This window comes from Camelina sativa, chromosome 11, assembly GCF_000633955.1.
Source record: "Camelina sativa cultivar DH55 chromosome 11, Cs, whole genome shotgun sequence".
In the NCBI taxonomy this organism is placed as follows: Eukaryota; Viridiplantae; Streptophyta; class Magnoliopsida; order Brassicales; family Brassicaceae; genus Camelina; species Camelina sativa.
In genome coordinates, this window is record NC_025695.1 from 2,425,853 (window position 1) to 2,446,471 (window position 20,619).

The window sequence follows — 20,619 nt, forward strand, 5'->3', positions numbered from 1 at the left end:
TAGTGATTGGTGAATTGAATTGCAGGTTTCTATGATTGAGGCGTATTTACGAGCAAACAAGATGTTCGTGGACTACAGTGAGGTAAAAGCTTGGCATCTGTATGTTTCATTTCTTTTGTCTATTGTCATCTATCATACTGCATAACATATTCTCCACTTGGAACTTGGAACTCATCTCAGCCGGAGAGTAAGACAGTGTACTCCTCAAGTCTGGAATTGAATCTCGCGGATGTGGAACCTTGTGTTTCTGGTCCCAAGAGGTACTATTAGCGAATGTCTCAACATAAATATATTATCTCTTCAATTTCAAACATTTATTCTCTATGCACAATACAGGCCGCACGATCGTGTTCCTTTGAGGGAAATGAAAGCAGATTGGCATTCTTGCCTAGATAATAGAGTAGGATTCAAGGTTAGAACTCTCCTTTCTCTTCAGAAGAAATACTTAATGTGAATGTTTGTAGTCCCGAAAGCTTTATCTTTAGGAAAATGAAATGATGACACATCTAGGTATGTTACTATGGTTTTGAAACAAGAATAGGTATTATGTTGAGGTATTTGAGCTATTAAGCGGGTCCTGGAAGCAACTATCTCCTGCAACACTTCTGTTTTTATAAGTTAACTCCAGTTTACAAAAATTGTGCTTAGTGAATCTACTTATCCATGATATTTCCAGGGTTTTGCTGTACCAAAAGAAGCACAGAGTAAGGTTGTAGAGTTCGATTTTAACGGGACCCCAGCACATCTTAGACATGGAGATGTTGTTATAGCAGCAATCACCAGTTGCACAAATACCTCAAACCCTAGTGTAATGCTTGGCGCTGCCTTGGTTGCGAAAAAGGCCTGCGAACTAGGACTGGAGGTTTGACAACGTCCCCTGCTCTATTGTGTCATCGTGTTATAGTATCTTTCTGCGTAAAGGAAATGATAGAAGTGTTTGAACATTATTAGGTTAAGCCATGGATTAAAACTAGTCTTGCTCCTGGCTCTGGAGTTGTGACAAAGTACTTGGCAAAGAGGTACAGCAGATACACCGTTGAATGTTTTTTGTTAATTATTTCCTTATTCTCTGTATCATGGTGGTCCTGAGTTTTCAAGTCTTGCAGTGGCTTGCAGAAGTACTTGAATCAGCTCGGCTTCAGTATCGTTGGTTATGGGTGCACCACATGCATTGGAAATTCGGGAGATATCCATGAAGCCGTGGCTTCAGCAATAGTTGATAATGGTAAGTCCTGAAGTAGTTAATGATGTAATACTTATTTACTTGAATTTTCGAAGGTGAAACTAAAATATTTCTCATATATGTACAAGACTTGGTGGCATCCGCTGTGTTGTCCGGGAACAGAAACTTTGAGGGACGTGTTCACCCGTTAACAAGAGCGAATTATCTAGCTTCCCCACCACTTGTTGTAGCCTATGCACTGGCTGGCACTGTATGCTAATGCTAACTCTAAAACCATTACTTAACAATCAAGTATTCATGTATGAAGCACTGTATCAATCGCATGGATACTACTCTTGTAGGTTAACATTGATTTTGAGACAGAGCCCATTGGAACTGGGAAAGATGGCAAACAGATATTTTTCAGGGACATCTGGCCCTCTAACAAAGAAGTGGCTGAGGTAAACAACTACATGATGCTCATGCATACACAAAACAAGAGATTTTATATTATATGTTTGTTTCAGTAATATATAATTTGTTTATTTTAATCTTTGTTTCAATTTTTCAGGTTGTTCAATCTAGCGTCCTTCCTGATATGTTCAAAGCTACATATGAAGCAATCACCAAAGGGAATTCCATGTGGAATCAGTTATCTGTCGCGTCAGGCACTCTCTACGAGTGGGACCCGAAATCAACTTACATTCACGAGCCACCTTATTTCAAGGGCATGACCATGTCTCCACCTGGTCCACATGGTGTGAAAGATGCTCACTGTTTACTCAATTTCGGAGACAGTATCACCACTGATCACATCTCACCAGCTGGTAGCATCCACAAGGACAGTCCCGCGGCTAAGTACTTGATGGAACGAGGTGTGGATAGAAGAGACTTCAACTCTTACGGGAGTCGGCGTGGTAACGATGAGATTATGGCGAGGGGCACTTTCGCCAATATCCGTATTGTGAACAAGCACTTGAAAGGAGAAGTTGGCCCCAAAACAGTTCACATTCCCACTGGAGAGAAGCTTTCTGTCTTCGATGCTGCCATGGTATAATCCCACACACTTTTTTATCCTTTCTAAAACATCAAATTCTAGCTCTTTGATCATAAGAATGACTTGATGACTTAGGATTACGGTAAGCTTTGTGTAAGTACTACGTCTCAACTCTTAGCTATAGGTCTACTGTACCTAGCCTAAGATTGAATGTAGCAGAGTAGAGCTGTTGTGAGTTGGTTTAGTGAACAGTTAGTGAATGCTTCGTTAGTAACAATGTGTCAGCAGATTGTTTTGGGGGTGGAAGTTTCAGTGTTTAGTTCTCTGATTTGGTCAACTAGAATTAGACAGCAGTTTTCGTGACTATCTTCTTATCCGACTTTTATCTATCTGTGCTGCACCAGAAATACAGGAATGAGGGACGCGACACAGTCATTTTGGCTGGTGCTGAATATGGAAGTGGAAGTTCTCGTGATTGGGCTGCTAAGGGTCCAATGCTTCTGGTACATTTCTGGCTTACATGATTCAACTTTTTCCGTGTTTAACAACACACATTTTTACACTAGTTATGCGGTTTTTTAATTGCTACTCTACGACAGGGCGTGAAAGCCGTGATCTCAAAGAGCTTTGAGCGAATTCACCGAAGCAATCTTGTGGGAATGGGAATCATACCTTTGTGCTTCAAGACAGGAGAAGATGCCGAGACTCTAGGCCTTACGGGTCAGGAGCTTTACACCATTGAACTCCCAAACAAAGTTAGTGAGATCAAACCAGGACAAGATGTAACGGTCATTACAAACAATGGAAAATCTTTCACTTGTACACTCCGATTCGACACAGAGGTAAATTTAGAAAATAGGATTCATCTCTCGATGGTATATTTTCGCTTCTTTTTTTCGTCTTCATTATTTAAGAGGACTTTGGAACTGCAGGTGGAGCTGGCTTATTTTGATCACGGAGGGATATTGCAATACGTAATCAGGAATCTGATCAAACAATAAAATCTCATAAACCAGGAGAGACTTGAGTAAGGTTTGTTGTAATAAAAATGTTGTCAGGGAGGAGGACGAGAATGGCTTTAAATTCAAAACTTTGCTTCTTGCTAGTAGTCAATTGGAACCATTTTCAGTGTCCAAGTCATTTTTTATTTGGAATAAATATGAGAACTCTTTCTTCTTTTTGTTTCTTTTGCGCGTTAATAGAACATGTTCTGCCAATGGAAATAAACACAAACGTTGTAGTTTTTGGTCAACACATATAAATGATGTTTTCATAGTAGAACTTGAATAGAAAAAAATGAAACTTTGTGAGGTTGTTTGAGAGCTCATGGGAACCCTGCAAATGACGACAGAAACATTAAAACAGTCTTGAGACGATCCAAATCCATGACTAAAGTGAGGGTAAGAGCTTACCTTCAGAAAGCTAAAAGATATTATTTCTTAAACTCATGAAAGCGAAACCATTTAGTTGATGCCCACTTGTTTCCTTTGATGACTGGAGAACCACCTGAACCAATCAAACAAGTTTTTGAGAGTTTTGGTTAACATCTCATGACCTCAACTAATTAAGCCAAAAGGGGTATACTACGGTTTATAAGAAGTTTAGAGAAAGGCAATGTATCTTCTCTTTCTCTCTTACCATGTTGGCTCGAAGGGTCTTGAGAACCGTCAGGCCTTATGCTCCAGAAGAGTAAAGCGTCTCCCTTCTTTGGTCTAACAGAGAGTCCTTTTTTACTAATGTTTCCTTTGGCTGCAGGGAAAACTGTCTCGCCGCCTTCATCAACGTCCGAGCTAATTTAGTGGTAGGATGAGAAAAAGAAGATTAACTTGCGCATTGTATATAAATTCCTTTTTTTTTTATGTGGCTGATTTGAGAAAGATTAATAAGGGTTATATGGTTTGCATACAGGTACATAAGAACAGTAGCAATTCTTTGGAATCCGTCAAAGTGAGGCTCAATTTTTTGCCCAACTCCATAATGGATAACTTGAAGTGGTTCTCCATTTTCTGCAGTTTCATTACATCAACTCCAAATAAAAAAAACGATTTCCAATAAAAAATGAAGAGTAACAACGTCGTTAGTCAAAAAAGTTACCTAGTGTAATGATCTAAGACGATCAAGTTAAAACAGAAGCCACATACCTACTGGAATGAAGGTGAATTCTGAAATCCTTTTCTCAATATTTTTCACGATTTTGTCTTGTTCTCTTCTAAGAAAAGTTCCTGAACTCGTCCGTGAACTGCACATTAACAGATTTCTAAGTCTCAAAATCTTTCCAAATTAAACTGAAAAGACGGGGAAAAACAAAACAAAACAAAACTGACTACATAACCTGCTTTCTTTACCGAGTCCAGTTATCGCGTCGTGCACTTTTGACTTCGCCATCCTAGGTTTCGCAAGGCTAATCAAGTGCTCACATTCTTCATTTTTCTTATAAAATTAAAGAAGAGAGCCTCAAATCAACTCCTAAACTTTTTTCATATAAAGCATGAGATAAACATGTACAGTTCCCTTTGTGTTTGTACTGGTGGAGGAGCAAGTAAGATCTAAGCACAAACTACATGGGACATTCTAGTTAACAACAACAAGTTTTGTAATTTGTTTAGCTTGTCTAACAAGAAATATCCAAACTTGAAGATATTGTTAAGTTCTCATCATTCATCATTCATCATTCATCAAGCATTTATAACAATCTATATAAATAAATAAAGATCCCAAATTAAGAAGCAACAAATTTACCAAAAAATTGTGGTAAACGAAAGCTCTAGGCTCCTTCGAGATGATTTCGATCCAACGCTCATGAGGAAAGCGCAACGACGTAGTAACGTTGTTTTGGTTACACGTAAGTGCAGTCAACAAGGGGGGCAAAGAACACATCAAGATCATGTCCTTATTTTTGTTCTCAATCTTCACATCCACAGACACTAGATTATCACCGACTAATTCTTCGAACGTGTTGACGTGCTGCAGTAGATCTGAAGTTTCATGTATCTTCAGCCCTTTCAACCTCTGCCTCAGATACAGTTCGGTAGACTGGGACGTCGACTTAGACATTGAGTTCACAAGTTGAGCGAATTTAATTAGGGTTTTTCCTCCCATTAGTTGAGCGAATTTACAAAGATAAACTCTGTTAGATCCTTTTATACAAGTCGCAAAAGAAAAAACCCAACAAGGAAACATACTCGAATATAGAGATCATTATCATAAAGGAAAAAGAAAAAAAAAAACTAAATTGAATATGAACTCTCAGCAACTGAGATACTGACACTTGTCCTACCAAAGAAAATAAAAAAAATCTCGAGATATTTAAACAGGAATTTAATCTAATTCCCATCGATTATTATAATTAGGGTTTTGGTAAAGTTTTTCTATTGTTAGTTGTTAATTACTATTATAATTCGTACGGATCTCTCACACACCAAAAGAAAATTTGTTCGTGTACAATTATTTAAATTTATATTGTGTATCAAAGCAAGTTTTAATTTAAAGGCCAGAAGGCTATTTTGCTGGTGCAGCAGCGTTTGAGTGAGATTTGAGAGACGTATGTATCAGGATGAAACTGACAATGATACACACATATACTATAGTACATGTTTGTGTGGGATCGTAGCTAGGAACCTGCAAAAGACGACAAAATAATTAAAACAATCTGAGATATAATGTGAAGGATTCATTCCACTAGCTAACATGATCAGGTTTAAGAGCTTACCTCTTCAAAAGCTTATTTTTTATTCAAGCCTTGTACTCGTGAACGTGAAACCACTTAGTTGATGACCACTTGTTTCCTTTGATCACTGGACAACCACCTGAATCATTCAAAACATTGATCTTAGATCTCTACTAAACTCATTGGCAATGTATGTGGTATCTATGACTCCCTCTCTCTCTCACCATGCAAACTAGAAGGGTCTAGAGACGCGTCAGGCTTCATACTCCAGAAAAGTAAAGCATCTCTCTTCTTTGGTAAAACAGAGAGTCCTGTTTTACCACATTCTGAGAGCTCGTCCCACCATGGGACATCACTAACGTTTCCTTTGGCAGATGGGAAAACTGTTTCGCCGCCTTCTTCAACGTCCGAGCTAAGTAGTACAAGGATCAAAGAAAGTGGATTAACTTGTGTGGCTAATAACAAATATTGTAAGGGGTTTTATGGTTACGCACAGGTACATAAGAACTGTAGCAATTCTTTGCCCTCCTTTCCTGGTGTTGAACTCATCAAAGAAGTAGTCGTGGTGAGGTTCATATTTCTGCCCAACTTCATAATGGAGAACGTGTAGCCCTTCTCCATTTTCTGCAATTACATTACATCAACTATCCATTACGACAAAGAAACTGATATGCACAGAAGCCACACATACCTATAGGAATGAAGGTGAAATCTGAAATCCTATTCTCAATATCTTCCACGATTTCGTCATGTCCTCTCTTAAGAAAAGTTCCTGAACTGGTTCGTGCTCTGCACAATGAAGGATACATGTATATGCAAATTTAGAATTCTCAAATATTTCAAAATTGAGCATGATGAGGGAAAAAGGACAACACTAGAATACAGAACCTGCTGTCTTTGCTCTTTCCGGTTTTCACATCTACCACTTTTGACTTCACCATACTAGGTTTCGCGAGGCTAATCAAGTGCTCACAGTCTTCATTTGTCTTACAAAATTTAAAGAAACAGAGCCTAATTAAAGATCAAATTCCAAACCTTTGAAATATGTATAAAATCATCTCAAGCATGAAAGCCTAAACATCACATATACATTCTTTCTCATGAGTAAGAACTAGATACAAACTACTACATGTTAATATCTTAGCTAGCTTATCTGACAAGAAACACTTAACTATATGAACTATCATGTAACATATTAGATTGTGATCAAGCATCTTAATCAGAATTTTGTCCGAAAAGATTACCAAGAAATTGTGGTAAACGAAAGCTCTAGGCTCCCACGAGATAACTTCGAGCCAGCGGTCACCATTACCCTCTTCTTCGTCTCCATAACTCTCGCTACTTAAATGCAATGAATGCCAAAGCTATTATTTAAAGTACTTGAACGTAACAACAACAAAAAAACATCATATCACTAACCTCTCTTCGATCGTTTGGACAACAGTGGTCAAATCCATCGGCCTAGAAGAGTTATTGGTGATGCTCGGTAGTGAAAGAATTCCGAGACAGACAAGTATCAGAATGACGAAAAGTCCAAGTATGAGAACTGTGAAAGCTTGCATCGATAATAATTTACGCGGCTGATGATGCTTCGGTTTCTTCGCCATTTTTGTTTGATTCTACAAATCTTGAAGAATCCTATAGAGATCTAAATCGAAAGACAAAAGAACAATAGACCGTTACATGAAAACATGCAATTGAAAATTGAAGAGAAAGTAATATAGCTTATTATAATTCTTTTATCGTTTTAGTTACGTCTTAGCGTGTCTGTTATATACAGAAACAGAGTGGCTTCACACAACTTGACGTTAGAGTTTGGACTATGCATCCCTGTAAGTTTTCTCCCCTATAATTTTCCGTATTTATGAGTTCACCCTACTTTGATAGAGTAAGAAAAATGAATTTACTTTTGTTACCCTTTGGAATAGTTAAGGTGTTAGGTATTTCCTATTCCGATGATGAAATGAAGATAAATTACAGATTAGATTCTTTAGCTGAGGGACTCCTCTTCCTTTATAGTTTTGGCCACAAGCAATTAATTAATTAAATAGAACCTTTAATGGTTACGATTTACCCCAAACATGGTGAAATAAATAGTGAGAGTATTATTATTTTGCAAACCGAAATTGTTTTCTTATCAAACCGGAAGATACACTACAAAACCGATATAAACCGAATCTTGATATGATTACGCGTTTCTTTTAGGTCAGCGCCGACGTAGTCTCGTTACAATCCGTTTAAGTGGGCCTGAGCAGTTTACGGCCCATATAGCCTAAACCGACCTCTGAGCAGCCTCTTCTTCTATAAATAGAGGCTTAGGGCACCGATCTTGTTCCCTTTTGCTCATATCTCTCTTCGTGAAGAGACGAGAGAATTCCAGATCTGGTCGTGTCAAACCAGAGAGGGAAAACTCGAAAACGGGAAAATTAGCTTTAAGTATAACTGTAAACTGACTTCACAGATTCAAAAACAAATTGGCAAAAAGAGGGAAACACAAACTAGGGTTTCTTTTTTTCGGATTTGATTCCCCTATTTCAATTCGCGTTCTAGGGTTTTCGATTTTTTTGATTTCGTCTTTGATCGGAGTTTAGCTGCCATGGATACACGTTTCCCGTTCTCTCCGGCCGAGGTCTCCAAAGTCCGGGTGGTCCAGTTTGGCATCCTCAGCCCCGATGAGATCGTAATGTTCCTTTCTCTCTTTCGCTTTCTCTAGCTCTTTTGAGTTCATTGCTCCCCGGCGGTTTAATTGGAGTGAAAAATTATAAAATTCGATTGAATTAGCTTAGGAGTATGTTCGTTTCACTCTATTGATCTTAATTGCAAGTTACGAGTAGTAGGATGAATCGTTGGTATCTGATGGCTTTTTTGTCTTTGTTTTTTGTTTTCTTTCAGAGGCAAATGTCTGTTATACATGTTGAGCATAGTGAGACGACAGAGAAGGGTAAACCTAAGGTGGGAGGGTTGAGTGATATCCGGCTTGGTACAATTGATCGGAAGGTGAAATGTGATACATGTATGGCTAATATGGCTGAGTGCCCTGGGCACTTTGGCCATCTCGAGCTCGCCAAGCCAATGTATCATGTCGGTTTTATGAAGACTGTGTTAAGTATCATGAGATGTGTCTGCTTCAATTGCTCCAAGATTTTAGCTGATGAGGTATGTACAAACTTATCTCGTTACTGTATCCTTGTTTTGTATGGGCTGTATTAGTTGTTGGGAATAATCCAATTGCTTATTTTCTTGAAGGAGGAGCACAAGTTTAAGCAGGCTATGAAGATAAAGAATCCCAAAAACAGGCTTAAGAAGATTCTGGATGCTTGCAAAAACAAGACCAAATGTGATGGTGGTGATGAAATGGATGATGTCCATAACAAAGACACGGACGAACCTGTAAAAAAGAGCCGTGGTGGATGTGGTGCACAGCAACCAAAGCTGACTATTGAAGGTATGAAGATGATTGCAGAGTACAAAAATACAAGGAAGAAAACCGACGAGCCGGATCAGCTTCCAGAGCCTGCAGAAAGGAAACAGACACTTGGTGCTGATAGGGTTCGTCCTTTCTTTCTAATGAAATTTAGTCACTCCCTCTTCATGTTAGGGGTTATCTTATAACATGTGAAATTTATTTTTGCAGGTTTTGAGTGTTTTAAAGAGGATTAGTGATGCGGATTGCCAACTATTAGGGTTCAACCCTAAGTTTGCTCGCCCTGACTGGATGATTCTTGAAGTCCTCCCTATTCCTCCACCTCCTGTCAGACCATCTGTAATGATGGATGCCACTTCCAGAAGTGAGGTAAGTTGACTTTGATTTACTGAATAAGGACTTTGGATAGATTATAGTACAGAGTTAGCAACTTAATGTGTGTCACTGAGTTTGTGTTTGTTGTTGATGCAGGATGACTTGACCCATCAGCTAGCCATGATTATTCGACACAATGAGAACTTGAAAAGACAGGAAAAAAATGGGGCGCCAGCTCATATTATATCAGAGTTTACACAGCTCTTGCAGTTTCATATAGCTACGTATTTTGATAATGAGTTACCTGGACAGCCAAGGGTAATGCTTTTGTATCCTTCCAGATATCTGGTATGATACATTCGGATGGTACTTTATCTGGGTTGGCTTTATTTTCTTCAGGCTACTCAAAAATCAGGGAGGCCTATTAAGTCAATATGTAGTAGGCTGAAGGCAAAGGAAGGCAGAATCAGGGGAAATTTGATGGGAAAACGTGTTGATTTTTCGGCACGTACGGTTATTACACCAGATCCAACAATAAATATTGATGAACTTGGTGTACCGTGGAGTATTGCTCTGAATCTCACATACCCAGAAACAGTGACTCCATATAACATTGAAAGGTTTGTATGTCTGGTGTTTATTTTCTTTTCAGAGTGTTATTTTTTTTCCATGTTTGTTGACAATTTATTTTGCAGATTAAAGGAGCTCGTTGATTATGGGCCACATCCTCCACCTGGCAAGACTGGAGCGAAATATATCATTAGGGATGATGGCCAAAGGCTAGATCTTCGGTACCTTAAAAAGAGCAGTGATCATCATTTGGAACTTGGATACAAAGTATATACTGCTTTTCTTTATTCCATCTACTCAACGCACAAAGGTTGCTATTCTGGAATTCATCATTTTTTATGTTTCTTGGTCACAGGTTGAGCGGCATTTACAGGATGGTGATTTTGTTCTGTTTAATCGTCAACCAAGTCTGCACAAAATGTCAATCATGGGTCACAGGATTCGGATTATGCCATATTCCACTTTCCGTCTGAATTTATCTGTCACTTCGCCTTACAATGCTGATTTCGATGGGGATGAGATGAACATGCATGTACCACAATCATTCGAGACCAGAGCCGAGGTGTTAGAGCTGATGATGGTTCCTAAATGTATTGTCTCTCCCCAGGCGAATCGGCCTGTGATGGGAATTGTGCAGGATACTCTCCTAGGGTGCCGTAAAATTACAAAAAGAGATACCTTCATAGAGAAGGTAACGGTTTCATTAGCGGTTGCATGTAAATTATTTTTGAGTTTGATGAGAGGTGAAACGAACTCGTAAGCTGATATCTATTTCATTTTACAGGATGTATTCATGAATACGCTAATGTGGTGGGAAGATTTCGACGGGAAAGTTCCAGCTCCTGCAATTCTGAAGCCACGTCCTCTGTGGACTGGCAAACAAGTTTTTAATCTTATCATACCAAAACAGATAAATCTGTTGAGGTACTCTGCCTGGCACTCAGATTCAGAGACTGGATTCATAACTCCGGGGGATACTCAAGTGCGAATTGAAAGGGGGGAACTTCTTGCCGGAACTCTTTGCAAAAAGGCCCTTGGTACATCAAATGGAAGTCTCGTGCATGTCATTTGGTAAGTTACAGCATGGGGAATTGTTGATGTAATTAGCTTACTTGGCACACAATTACCTTACACATCATCGGGAATTGTTGATTAATTTGTTTCATGATCTCCTTTGTTTTAATTTATGTTCATAACTTGGTTTTCAGGGAAGAGGTTGGTCCTGATGCAGCCAGGAAATTCCTTGGTCATACTCAGTGGCTTGTAAATTACTGGCTTCTGCAGAATGGTTTTACCATTGGAATTGGTGACACAATTGCTGATTCATCTACGATGGAGAAAATCAATGAAACTATTTCTAACGCAAAAACTGCTGTCAAAGATCTAATCCGGCAGTTCCAGGAAAAGAAATTGGACCCTGAACCCGGCCGAACTATGACAGAGACATTTGAGAACAGGGTTAATCAGGTACATTAAGGAATTGATTTTTAGTTAGTTCTAGTATTGTGCTCTGTCAGTACATTATTTTGTCTGTGCTAACTCATAAAATTTTCTTGTAGGTCTTGAATAAAGCTCGTGATGATGCTGGAAGTAGTGCTCAAAAGAGTTTAGCAGAAACCAATAACCTTAAGGCTATGGTGACAGCAGGATCGAAAGGAAGTTTCATTAATATTTCTCAAATGACAGCGTGTGTCGGCCAGCAAAATGTTGAAGGGAAGCGGATTCCATTTGGATTTGATGGTCGAACATTGCCACATTTCACCAAAGATGATTATGGTCCTGAGAGTCGTGGATTTGTAGAGAATTCGTACCTTCGTGGTCTGACACCTCAAGAGTTCTTTTTCCATGCCATGGGAGGAAGGGAAGGTCTTATTGATACTGCTGTGAAGACATCAGAAACTGGATACATCCAGAGGCGTTTGGTAAAGGCTATGGAGGATATTATGGTTAAATATGATGGGACAGTCCGGAACTCGTTGGGTGATGTTATTCAATTTCTCTATGGTGAAGATGGTATGGATGCTGTATGGATTGAATCACAGAAGCTGGATTCCTTGAAAATGAAGAAATCGGAGTTCGATAGGACTTTCAAGTATGAGATCGACGATGAAAACTGGAATCCTACATACTTAAGTGATGAACATCTCGAGGACTTGAAAGGGATTCGGGAGTTGCGTGATGTATTTGATGCGGAATATCAGAAACTTGAGACTGACAGATTCCAACTCGGGACAGAAATTGCAACAAATGGTGATAGCACTTGGCCATTGCCTGTTAACATCAAGAGGCATATCTGGAATGCGCAGAAGACTTTCAAGATCGACTTGCGCAAGATTTCGGATATGCACCCTGTTGAAATTGTAGATGCGGTTGATAAACTACAAGAGAGGCTGTTGGTTGTTCCTGGTGATGATGCATTGAGTGTGGAAGCACAGAAAAATGCAACACTGTTCTTTAACATTTTGCTTCGCAGCACTCTTGCTAGTAAAAGAGTATTGGAGGAATACAAGCTCAGCCGCGAGGCTTTTGAGTGGGTCATTGGTGAAATAGAATCGAGGTTCTTACAGTCGCTAGTGGCCCCAGGAGAAATGATTGGTTGTGTTGCTGCTCAGTCAATTGGAGAACCTGCTACGCAGATGACTCTTAACACCTTCCATTATGCTGGTGTCAGTGCAAAGAACGTTACACTCGGTGTTCCCAGGTTGCGTGAAATTATTAATGTGGCTAAAAGGATCAAAACACCGTCCCTATCAGTCTATCTCACACCGGAGGCTAGCAAATCAAAAGAGGGGGCTAAGACTGTTCAGTGCGCTTTGGAGTATACTACTCTCAGGAGTGTCACTCAAGCTACGGAAGTCTGGTATGACCCAGATCCAATGAGTACTATCATTGAGGAGGACTTCGAATTTGTGAGGTCCTACTATGAAATGCCGGATGAAGATGTTTCTCCGGATAAAATATCTCCTTGGCTGCTTCGTATAGAGTTGAATCGCGAGATGATGGTTGATAAGAAATTGAGTATGGCGGATATTGCGGAAAAGATCAACCTTGAGTTTGATGATGATCTGACTTGCATATTCAATGATGATAATGCCCAAAAACTGATCCTTCGAATTCGCATTATGAACGATGAGGGGCCTAAGGGAGAATTGCAAGATGAATCAGCTGAAGATGATGTTTTCCTTAAAAAGATTGAGAGCAACATGCTGACAGAAATGGCGCTCAGAGGAATTCCAGACATCAACAAAGTTTTCATTAAACAGGTTAGAAAAAGCAGGTTTGATGTGGAGGGTGGATTTAAGACATCTGAAGAGTGGATGTTAGATACAGAAGGTGTTAATCTCTTAGCTGTTATGTGCCACGAAGATGTGGATCCAAAGAGGACAACAAGCAATCACTTGATTGAAATTATTGAAGTTCTCGGAATCGAGGCAGTTCGCCGTGCTTTGTTGGATGAACTCCGGGTTGTGATTTCCTTTGATGGCTCTTATGTGAATTACCGCCATCTTGCCATCTTGTGTGATACCATGACCTATCGCGGTCATCTAATGGCTATCACTCGACATGGTATCAATAGAAATGACACTGGGCCTCTGATGAGATGCTCTTTTGAAGAAACAGTTGATATTCTGTTAGATGCTGCAGCTTATGCTGAGACAGACTGCTTGCGGGGTGTTACTGAGAATATAATGCTGGGTCAACTTGCACCAATTGGAACAGGAGATTGTGAACTGTATCTGAATGATGAGATGCTGAAGAATGCTATTGAACTCCAGCTCCCTAGCTATATGGATGGTCTAGAATTTGGAATGACTCCTGCTCGTTCACCAATATCAGGCACTCCTTACCATGAAGGCATGATGTCCCCGAACTACCTGTTGAGTCCAAATATGCGTTTGTCGCCAATGTCAGATGCACAGTTTTCTCCATATGTTGGCGGAATGGCCTTTTCGCCTTCTTCATCTCCAGGCTATAGCCCGTCATCTCCTGGCTACAGTCCTACTTCCCCTGGTTACAGTCCCACGTCACCTGGATATAGCCCGACTTCTCCCGGTTATAGTCCCACTTCGCCTACCTACAGTCCCAGTTCTCCTGGCTATAGTCCAACAAGCCCTGCTTATTCTCCTACAAGTCCTTCCTATTCTCCCACCTCTCCGAGCTACAGCCCCACGTCTCCAAGCTACAGTCCAACGTCTCCAAGCTACAGTCCAACGTCTCCTAGCTACAGCCCGACATCGCCAAGTTACAGCCCGACTTCGCCTGCTTACAGCCCAACATCACCTGCTTATAGCCCGACCTCACCTGCATACAGTCCAACCTCTCCTTCTTACAGTCCAACATCGCCATCTTACAGTCCAACATCGCCTTCTTACAGCCCTACCTCACCATCCTATAGTCCCACATCACCATCTTATAGTCCTACTTCACCTGCATACAGCCCCACTTCTCCTGGCTACAGCCCAACTTCACCAAGTTACAGTCCAACATCACCAAGCTATGGTCCTACGTCTCCAAGCTACAACCCTCAGTCAGCTAAATACAGCCCATCTCTTGCTTACTCTCCTAGCAATGCAAGACTATCACCATCTAGTCCCTACAGTCCTACATCTCCAAGCTACAGGTTAGTGGTAAACCGCGATTTGGTGTATTTTTAATTTCTAGATCTCTCTATGAAGCTTCTCGTATATTGTGTATTTTTAATTTCTAGATCTCTCTATGAAGCTTCTCGTATATTGTGTCATCTTCTCTATTCGTTAACTCTTAATATTTACTCTGCAGCCCGACATCTCCATCATACTCACCCACATCTCCATCTTATTCACCTTCGAGTCCAACATACAGTCCCAGCAGGTTTGACTATTAAACACATGAATATTGAATTGTTGATGCATTAATCTCATTCAAAGATTTTCACAATCTAATTACCCTTCAACATTTGAATTCTGCGAATATTGTAACCGGGTTGTTGTTCTGAAATTTGTCTCAGCCCTTACAGCTCAGGAGCAAGCCCTGACTACAGCCCAAGCGCAGGCTACTCGCCAACACTTCCGGGTTATTCACCATCATCCACGGGTCAGTATACACCACATGAGGGCGATAAAAATGACAAGACTGGGAAAGATGTCAGTAAGAATGATAAAAGCAACCCTTGAAAGAGAAAGAAGAGACATCCTAAGTTTTAGGTAACGTCTAAATCTCTTGGAAGCATTGGCTTCAAAATTCCTTGTAGCTCACAAACTCACCCACGTGATGTTTCGTGTAACCCTCAGGGGATAAATCAAGAGACGATAAAGGCTGCCCAAAAGGAAGAAGAAACCGTTTCAAAAGGGATCTTCGTTGGAAAACTTTGTGACAATGGTTTTCTTAGTAAATCCTTTTTTCGTGAGTTGTATATTATTCTAAACCTATCCATAAAGACATACCCATCCTCTACCCCAAAAGAAAATAATATAACAAAAAAAAACAAAATATATCATAAACTTTAGGCTTTTCGTCTGGTTCAGTTGTTGCTTTGTTTGATGATTTCAGTATGTAAAACGGTTCAACTTGAAAGGATTCTTTATGCTACTGTTGCTTCATTGAGTAGATATATGAATTGAGAAATGAGAGTACTTTTGTTCCTGGGTTCCGACAAGTATTGATTGACACGTGACCACTTTGAACAGCTAGACTTCCCAACATAAGTTTAGTTCTTGTTTTATTCGCACCATGAAAGAATGGTTTTTGGGATTTTATGTGATTCATCAGCCCCATTTATTTAATTTCCATAGGTAATAAATGATTCAAATTTCGAAAGTAGTATCTGATGGATATGGTGGGTGGTGGATCTCAGATTGGCATTGCTGGATTTTGACTTTTGTCTTTTTAATTATATATTCAGAGACAGAGAAGACCTCTTCACATCATCATGATAAATTCTATCAATTTATTATATACTACCTTTCTTCTTTGCGTCTAGATAAATATTGGTGCAACATTCTCAAATCAGAGATTCACAATCAATAGATTTTGGGAACTAATTAAGTAAAGTTAAAAGGCCAGTCTTACCAGTTAAAGAAGCTAAAAAAACGAAGAACGTGTGCAACTAACTACTACTCTCTTCAGAATTCAGATCTACACGGAATCATGTCGTCAGTGAGTCCAACAACTTCATCACGTCGTGTCGCCACGTGTCCCGTCTTCTTCTTCCTTCTTTTGTCTTTCTCTCTCAAATCATTTCACCTAAATATAATAAATAATCTTATTTTCTAAAAATAACTTTTCTCAATCAATCCATTTAACCCAAAAAAAAAAAAACTATTCAAATTCATCTTTGGTTTCTGCAGCAGCAACAACAACCGAGCCCTGTTCGTTAGGGTTTTCGGTTTTTGTTAGCTTCTTCTTCTTCGTTTCAATCCACTTGTAGCCATGGCGGCGAAATCACCGGAACCTACGATGCTTCTACACGGTGACCTCGATTTGAAAATTGTTCAAGCGAGGAGGTTACCAAACATGGATATGTTCTCAGAACATATGCGTCGTTGCTTCACTTCTTGCAACGCCTGTACTACACCAGCCACCGATGACGATCCTAGAGATAGAGGCGAACCCGGCGATAAAAACATCCGTAGCCACCGTAAGGTTATCACCAGCGATCCGTACGTCACCGTCGTCGTCCCGCAGTCGACTCTAGCTCGGACACGCGTTTTGAAAAACTCGCAAGATCCTACTTGGAACGAGAATTTCAAAATCTCCATTGCGCATCCCTTGTCTCATCTCGAGTTCCAGGTCAAGGACGACGACGTTTTCGGTGCGCAAATCATTGGCACGGCTAAGATCCCGGTTCGAGACATCGCATCGGGTGAACGCATATCCGGTTGGTTCCCTGTGCTCGGCGCCTCGGGAAAACCGCCTAAGAAAGAAACCGCTCTGTACATCGATATGAAATTCACTCCGTTCGACCAGATCCATAATTACCGAATTGGAATCGCCGGAGATCCGGAGCGCAAAGGTGTCAAACGGACTTATTTCCCTGTGAGGAAAGGAAGTCAGGTCAGGCTTTACCAGGATGCTCATGTTATGGACGGAATGTTGCCGGAGATTGGGCTGGATAACGGCAAAGTTTATCAGCATGGGAAATGCTGGGAAGATATTTGTTATGCTGTTTCTGAGGCTCACCATATGATTTACATTGTTGGTTGGTCTGTCTTCCATAAGATTAAGCTTGTTAGGGAACCTACTAGGAAATTACCAAGAGGTGGCGATTTGACGCTTGGTGAATTGCTTAAATACAAATCCGAGGAAGGTGTTCGAGTTTTGCTGCTTGTTTGGGACGATAAGACTTCTCATGATAAATTCGGGATAAGCACGGTTAGTGTTACTTGTGATTAGTTTTGCTGATTTTGAGCTTTAGAATTGGGGTTTCTGATGAGGCTAATTTATGGTTTGACAGAGTATTTGGTATTTTTCGATATTAAGATGTTGTTGTTTGGCTTTTCATTTTGCAGCCTGGAGTTATGGGGACACATGATGAGGAGACTAGGAAGTTCTTCAAGCATTCTTCTGTTATATGTGTATTGTCACCTCGATATGCTAGCAGTAAGCTTGGGTTGTTCAAACAACAGGTAAGTCCCTAGCTCTTTAAAGTATATGTTCTTTTCCATGGAAGATTCTTTGTTTCACTCTCTCTTAAGGTTTTAGTTCTTTGTTTATTTCCCAGGTTGTTGGTACTCTCTTCACGCACCATCAAAAGTGCGTTCTTGTAGACACTCAGGCTGTTGGTAATAATCGTAAGGTCACAGCTTTTATTGGAGGTCTTGATCTTTGTGATGGCCGCTATGACACACCTGAACATAGGATACTCAACGATCTTGACACTGTGTTCAAGGATGATTTTCACAATCCTACATTTCCGGTGAGTGTATGGTTATTTACTGGTTATTTTCAAGCTAGAATCCTAGTTTCTTATATATTCCCGATTCTTATTGTGTTTCTACTTCCTCAGGCTGGTACTAAGGCTCCAAGACAACCTTGGCACGATTTGCACTGTAGGATAGATGGGCCTGCGGCATATGATGTTCTCATGAACTTTGAGCAGCGATGGAGAAAGGCAACACGTTGGAAGGAGTTTAGCTTACGTTTGAAGGGGAAAACTCACTGGCAGGATGATGCTTTGATCCGGATAGGACGTATATCATGGATTTTAAGTCCAGTGTTTAAGTTTCTCAAGGATGGTACTTCAATTGTTCCAGAGGACGAGCCATGTGTTTGGGTTTCTAAAGAAGATGATCCTGAGAACTGGCATTGTCAGGTCCTTCCAGATTCCTTCCAAACAATATTTTTTCAAGTAATATTTTTTTGTTGATTTTATGTAACCATGTGGTTTCTTTGGCTTTCAGGTGTTCCGTTCTATTGATTCAGGATCTGTGAAAGGATTTCCAAAATATGAAGATGAGGCTGAGGTTCAGGTTGGTAGATTAACTTATTTGCTATTCCTAGTAGTTGTCCTTGACAAGCAACAGCTACTCAATGGAATTTCTGTTTACAATCCCCACATTTTATAAATTGCACTACTAAGTCTTCAAAATTATTTATTTATTGCAGCATCTGGAATGTGCCAAGCGTCTTGTTGTAGATAAAAGCATCCAGACGGCATATATCCAGACAATCAGATCTGCACAGCATTTCATATATATCGAGAATCAGTATTTCCTGGGCTCTTCTTATGCTTGGCCTTCCTATAAAGATGCAGGTACGTTTTGATCTTTGAGTACAGTTCTTAGACCAGGAAATAAAATGCTCACATTGCATAGACTGTGTAAAGTCTAGTATTGTTCTTAGTTACTAGTTTTGTATGCTTATAATTCACCTGACTGTTATCTGGAAGGTATTCTCCACCTGTTCATTTGTGGATTTTCTGATTCTGGGTTTGTCTTGAATGAGCAGGAGCTGATAATCTTATTCCTATGGAGTTGGCACTAAAGATTGTTAGTAAAATCAGAGCTAAAGAAAGATTTGCTGTGTATGTCGTCATACCATTGTGGCCTGAAGGCGACCCAAAGTCTGGCCCTGTGCAAGAAATTCTATACTGGCAGGTAACATTTTTAGCTGAGTTTAAGATCAGTCCCGATACCAAAATAGATTATTCCCTTATTTTTAAAGTGAAACAAACATTTCTGCTAAACATCCTTTGTTCTTTTCATTTTGCAGAGCCAAACTATGCAGATGATGTATGATGTTATAGCAAAAGAACTGAAAGCGGTGCAATCAGATGCTCATCCTCTCGATTACCTTAACTTTTATTGCCTTGGTAAACGAGAGAAACTTCCAGATAATATGCCAGCCACCAATGGCAATACGGTATAAGCTTCAAAAACTAAGAACTGCTGCATTCACAAAAACTCTAGCTTAGTGATAGAGAAATCATACATATACTTTTCAGTTGTAATCAAATTCCTTATGATCTTTTTAACTGCATATTTCAGGTGTCTGATTCTTATAAGTTCCAGCGTTTTATGATTTACGTGCACGCAAAGGGGATGATAGTAGATGATGAGTATGTACTCATGGGATCTGCAAATATCAACCAAAGATCTATGGCTGGCACGAAAGATACCGAAATAGCCATGGGCGCATATCAACCTCATTATACATGGAATCACAAGGGAAAGCACCCACGTGGCCAGGTTTGTCTTCCTCCTAACATTATCACCTGTACCATGACCGAATTCTCAAAAGTGGTGTCTATTAGAATCTTTATTCTTATGAAAAAAGTTTAAAATTTGTGAATCATTGATTTGGAAACGATGGAGAATTGAAAAGTTAGGTTGAGAAACTGTGTGTTCTGCTCTAGATTCTTGAATCAGTATGAAATTTGGTGAAAGTATAACAAATAAAGAGGTTTACTGATATCTCTTATCATATACACAGGTGTATGGATACAGAATGTCACTATGGGCAGAGCATTTAGGAAAGACTGGAGATGAGTTTGTAAAGCCATCGGATCTGGAATGTGTGAAGAACGTGAACGAAATCTCTGAAGGAAACTGGAAAAAATTCATAGATACGGAATTCGCAGAGCTACAAGGTCACTTAATAAAGTATCCTCTACAAGTAGACGTTGATGGTAAAGTGAGCCCTCTTCCTGATTACGAGAGTTTCCCAGATGTTGGTGGTAAGATCATCGGAGCTCATTCCATGGCTCTTCCTGACACTTTAACCACGTAATGTTAATGTTAATGTTAAATATGAGTTTCAGCATTTTTTGGGGTTTCTTTTGATCCTGAATATATAGCTGAGAATGTGTTGTTTGAGTTGTACATTTAACTGTGTTGTTTCTTTTGATACATTCTTTTGTGATTGTCGTCAAGTATTTTATTTGCTTGGGTGCAAAATGTATAGTGAGTGATGATGAGGCGAAATTATATGAGGATATTCTATTTTTTTCTGGGTTTTTTAATTTGATTAATGATTGTGAGCGTAAATGTTCGAACCGGACCAAACCG

At 39.8% G+C, this 20,619-nt stretch overlaps 5 protein-coding genes across 6 annotated transcripts in view; 3 read left to right on the forward strand and 2 right to left on the reverse strand.

Moving 5' to 3' along the window:
* LOC104721191 (aconitate hydratase 1-like) overlaps positions 1-3,376 on the forward strand; it is a 6,365-nt gene extending 2,989 nt beyond the window's left edge. Inside the window, exons 11-19 of the mRNA XM_010439114.2 lie at positions 677-862; positions 952-1,019; positions 1,107-1,225; positions 1,312-1,433; positions 1,525-1,623; positions 1,734-2,213; positions 2,564-2,662; positions 2,759-3,001; positions 3,092-3,376. Of these exons, the coding sequence (XP_010437416.1) occupies positions 677-862; positions 952-1,019; positions 1,107-1,225; positions 1,312-1,433; positions 1,525-1,623; positions 1,734-2,213; positions 2,564-2,662; positions 2,759-3,001; positions 3,092-3,160 (1,485 nt within the window). The 3' untranslated portion in view covers positions 3,161-3,376. The remainder of the gene's footprint in view (positions 1-676; positions 863-951; positions 1,020-1,106; positions 1,226-1,311; positions 1,434-1,524; positions 1,624-1,733; positions 2,214-2,563; positions 2,663-2,758; positions 3,002-3,091) is intronic.
* Positions 3,592-5,283, reverse strand: LOC104721192 (probable prolyl 4-hydroxylase 11). Its single transcript, XM_019232623.1, has 6 exons — positions 4,899-5,283; positions 4,492-4,589; positions 4,301-4,398; positions 4,066-4,165; positions 3,798-3,949; positions 3,592-3,665 (listed from the first exon to the last, which is right to left on the reverse strand). The coding sequence occupies exons 1-6, from the start codon at positions 5,256-5,258 to the stop codon at positions 3,592-3,594; spliced, it is 882 nt and encodes a 293-aa protein (XP_019088168.1). The 5' UTR covers positions 5,259-5,283.
* On the reverse strand, positions 5,527-7,546 carry LOC104721193 (probable prolyl 4-hydroxylase 8). 2 transcript variants are annotated; one of them, XM_010439117.2, is made up of 8 exons: positions 7,246-7,546; positions 7,071-7,167; positions 6,715-6,812; positions 6,518-6,615; positions 6,321-6,450; positions 6,051-6,238; positions 5,869-5,965; positions 5,527-5,777 (listed from the first exon to the last, which is right to left on the reverse strand). In XM_010439117.2, exons 1-7 carry the CDS (start codon positions 7,431-7,433, stop codon positions 5,892-5,894), a joined length of 873 nt encoding a protein of 290 aa, XP_010437419.1. In that variant the 5' UTR covers positions 7,434-7,546; the 3' UTR covers positions 5,527-5,777; positions 5,869-5,891. The 2 variants fall into 2 exon arrangements, with proteins under 2 accessions (XP_010437419.1, XP_010437420.1); XM_010439118.2 differs by having other exon boundaries at positions 5,528-5,777; positions 7,071-7,164.
* On the forward strand, positions 8,162-15,714 carry LOC104721194 (DNA-directed RNA polymerase II subunit 1). Its single transcript, XM_010439119.2, has 14 exons — positions 8,162-8,506; positions 8,719-8,982; positions 9,073-9,375; positions 9,461-9,619; positions 9,722-9,883; positions 9,965-10,185; positions 10,261-10,402; positions 10,491-10,826; positions 10,920-11,206; positions 11,344-11,602; positions 11,695-14,756; positions 14,915-14,986; positions 15,123-15,318; positions 15,406-15,714. The coding sequence occupies exons 1-13, from the start codon at positions 8,423-8,425 to the stop codon at positions 15,286-15,288; spliced, it is 5,517 nt and encodes a 1,838-aa protein (XP_010437421.1). The 5' UTR covers positions 8,162-8,422; the 3' UTR covers positions 15,289-15,318; positions 15,406-15,714.
* On the forward strand, positions 16,544-20,555 carry LOC104721196 (phospholipase D delta). Its single transcript, XM_010439122.2, has 10 exons — positions 16,544-17,485; positions 17,623-17,739; positions 17,835-18,029; positions 18,120-18,425; positions 18,514-18,582; positions 18,719-18,866; positions 19,061-19,209; positions 19,325-19,474; positions 19,600-19,800; positions 20,045-20,555. Exons 1-10 carry the CDS (start codon positions 16,544-16,546, stop codon positions 20,339-20,341), a joined length of 2,574 nt encoding a protein of 857 aa, XP_010437424.1. The 3' UTR covers positions 20,342-20,555.

What these genes read in the sequence shown, in the direction of transcription:
- LOC104721192 (XM_019232623.1), bottom strand. Translation starts at nt 5,258, where the DNA reads ATGGGAGGAAAAACCCTAATTAAATTCGCTCAACTTGTGAACTCAATG. An exon ending in TCGTTTACCACAATTTTTTG is followed by an intron (nt 4,590 to 4,898) that starts GTAAATTTGTTG and finishes TAATTTTATAAG; the next exon opens with AAAAATGAAGAATGTGAGCA. An exon ending in GCTACTGTTCTTATGTACCT is followed by an intron (nt 3,950 to 4,065) that starts GTATGCAAACCA and finishes CCACTAAATTAG; the next exon opens with CTCGGACGTTGATGAAGGCG.
- LOC104721193 (XM_010439117.2), bottom strand. Translation starts at nt 7,433, where the DNA reads ATGGCGAAGAAACCGAAGCATCATCAGCCGCGTAAATTATTATCGATG. An exon ending in TCGTTTACCACAATTTCTTG is followed by an intron (nt 6,813 to 7,070) that starts GTAATCTTTTCG and finishes AAATTTTGTAAG; the next exon opens with ACAAATGAAGACTGTGAGCA. An exon ending in AGACCCTTCTAGTTTGCATG is followed by an intron (nt 5,966 to 6,050) that starts GTGAGAGAGAGA and finishes TGAATGATTCAG; the next exon opens with GTGGTTGTCCAGTGATCAAA.
- LOC104721194 (XM_010439119.2), top strand. Translation starts at nt 8,423, where the DNA reads ATGGATACACGTTTCCCGTTCTCTCCGGCCGAGGTCTCCAAAGTCCGG. An exon ending in CCAAGATTTTAGCTGATGAG is followed by an intron (nt 8,983 to 9,072) that starts GTATGTACAAAC and finishes ATTTTCTTGAAG; the next exon opens with GAGGAGCACAAGTTTAAGCA. An exon ending in TTGAGAACAGGGTTAATCAG is followed by an intron (nt 11,603 to 11,694) that starts GTACATTAAGGA and finishes ATTTTCTTGTAG; the next exon opens with GTCTTGAATAAAGCTCGTGA.
- LOC104721196 (XM_010439122.2), top strand. Translation starts at nt 16,544, where the DNA reads ATGGCGGCGAAATCACCGGAACCTACGATGCTTCTACACGGTGACCTC. An exon ending in AAGAAATTCTATACTGGCAG is followed by an intron (nt 19,210 to 19,324) that starts GTAACATTTTTA and finishes TTCATTTTGCAG; the next exon opens with AGCCAAACTATGCAGATGAT. An exon ending in GAAAGCACCCACGTGGCCAG is followed by an intron (nt 19,801 to 20,044) that starts GTTTGTCTTCCT and finishes TCATATACACAG; the next exon opens with GTGTATGGATACAGAATGTC.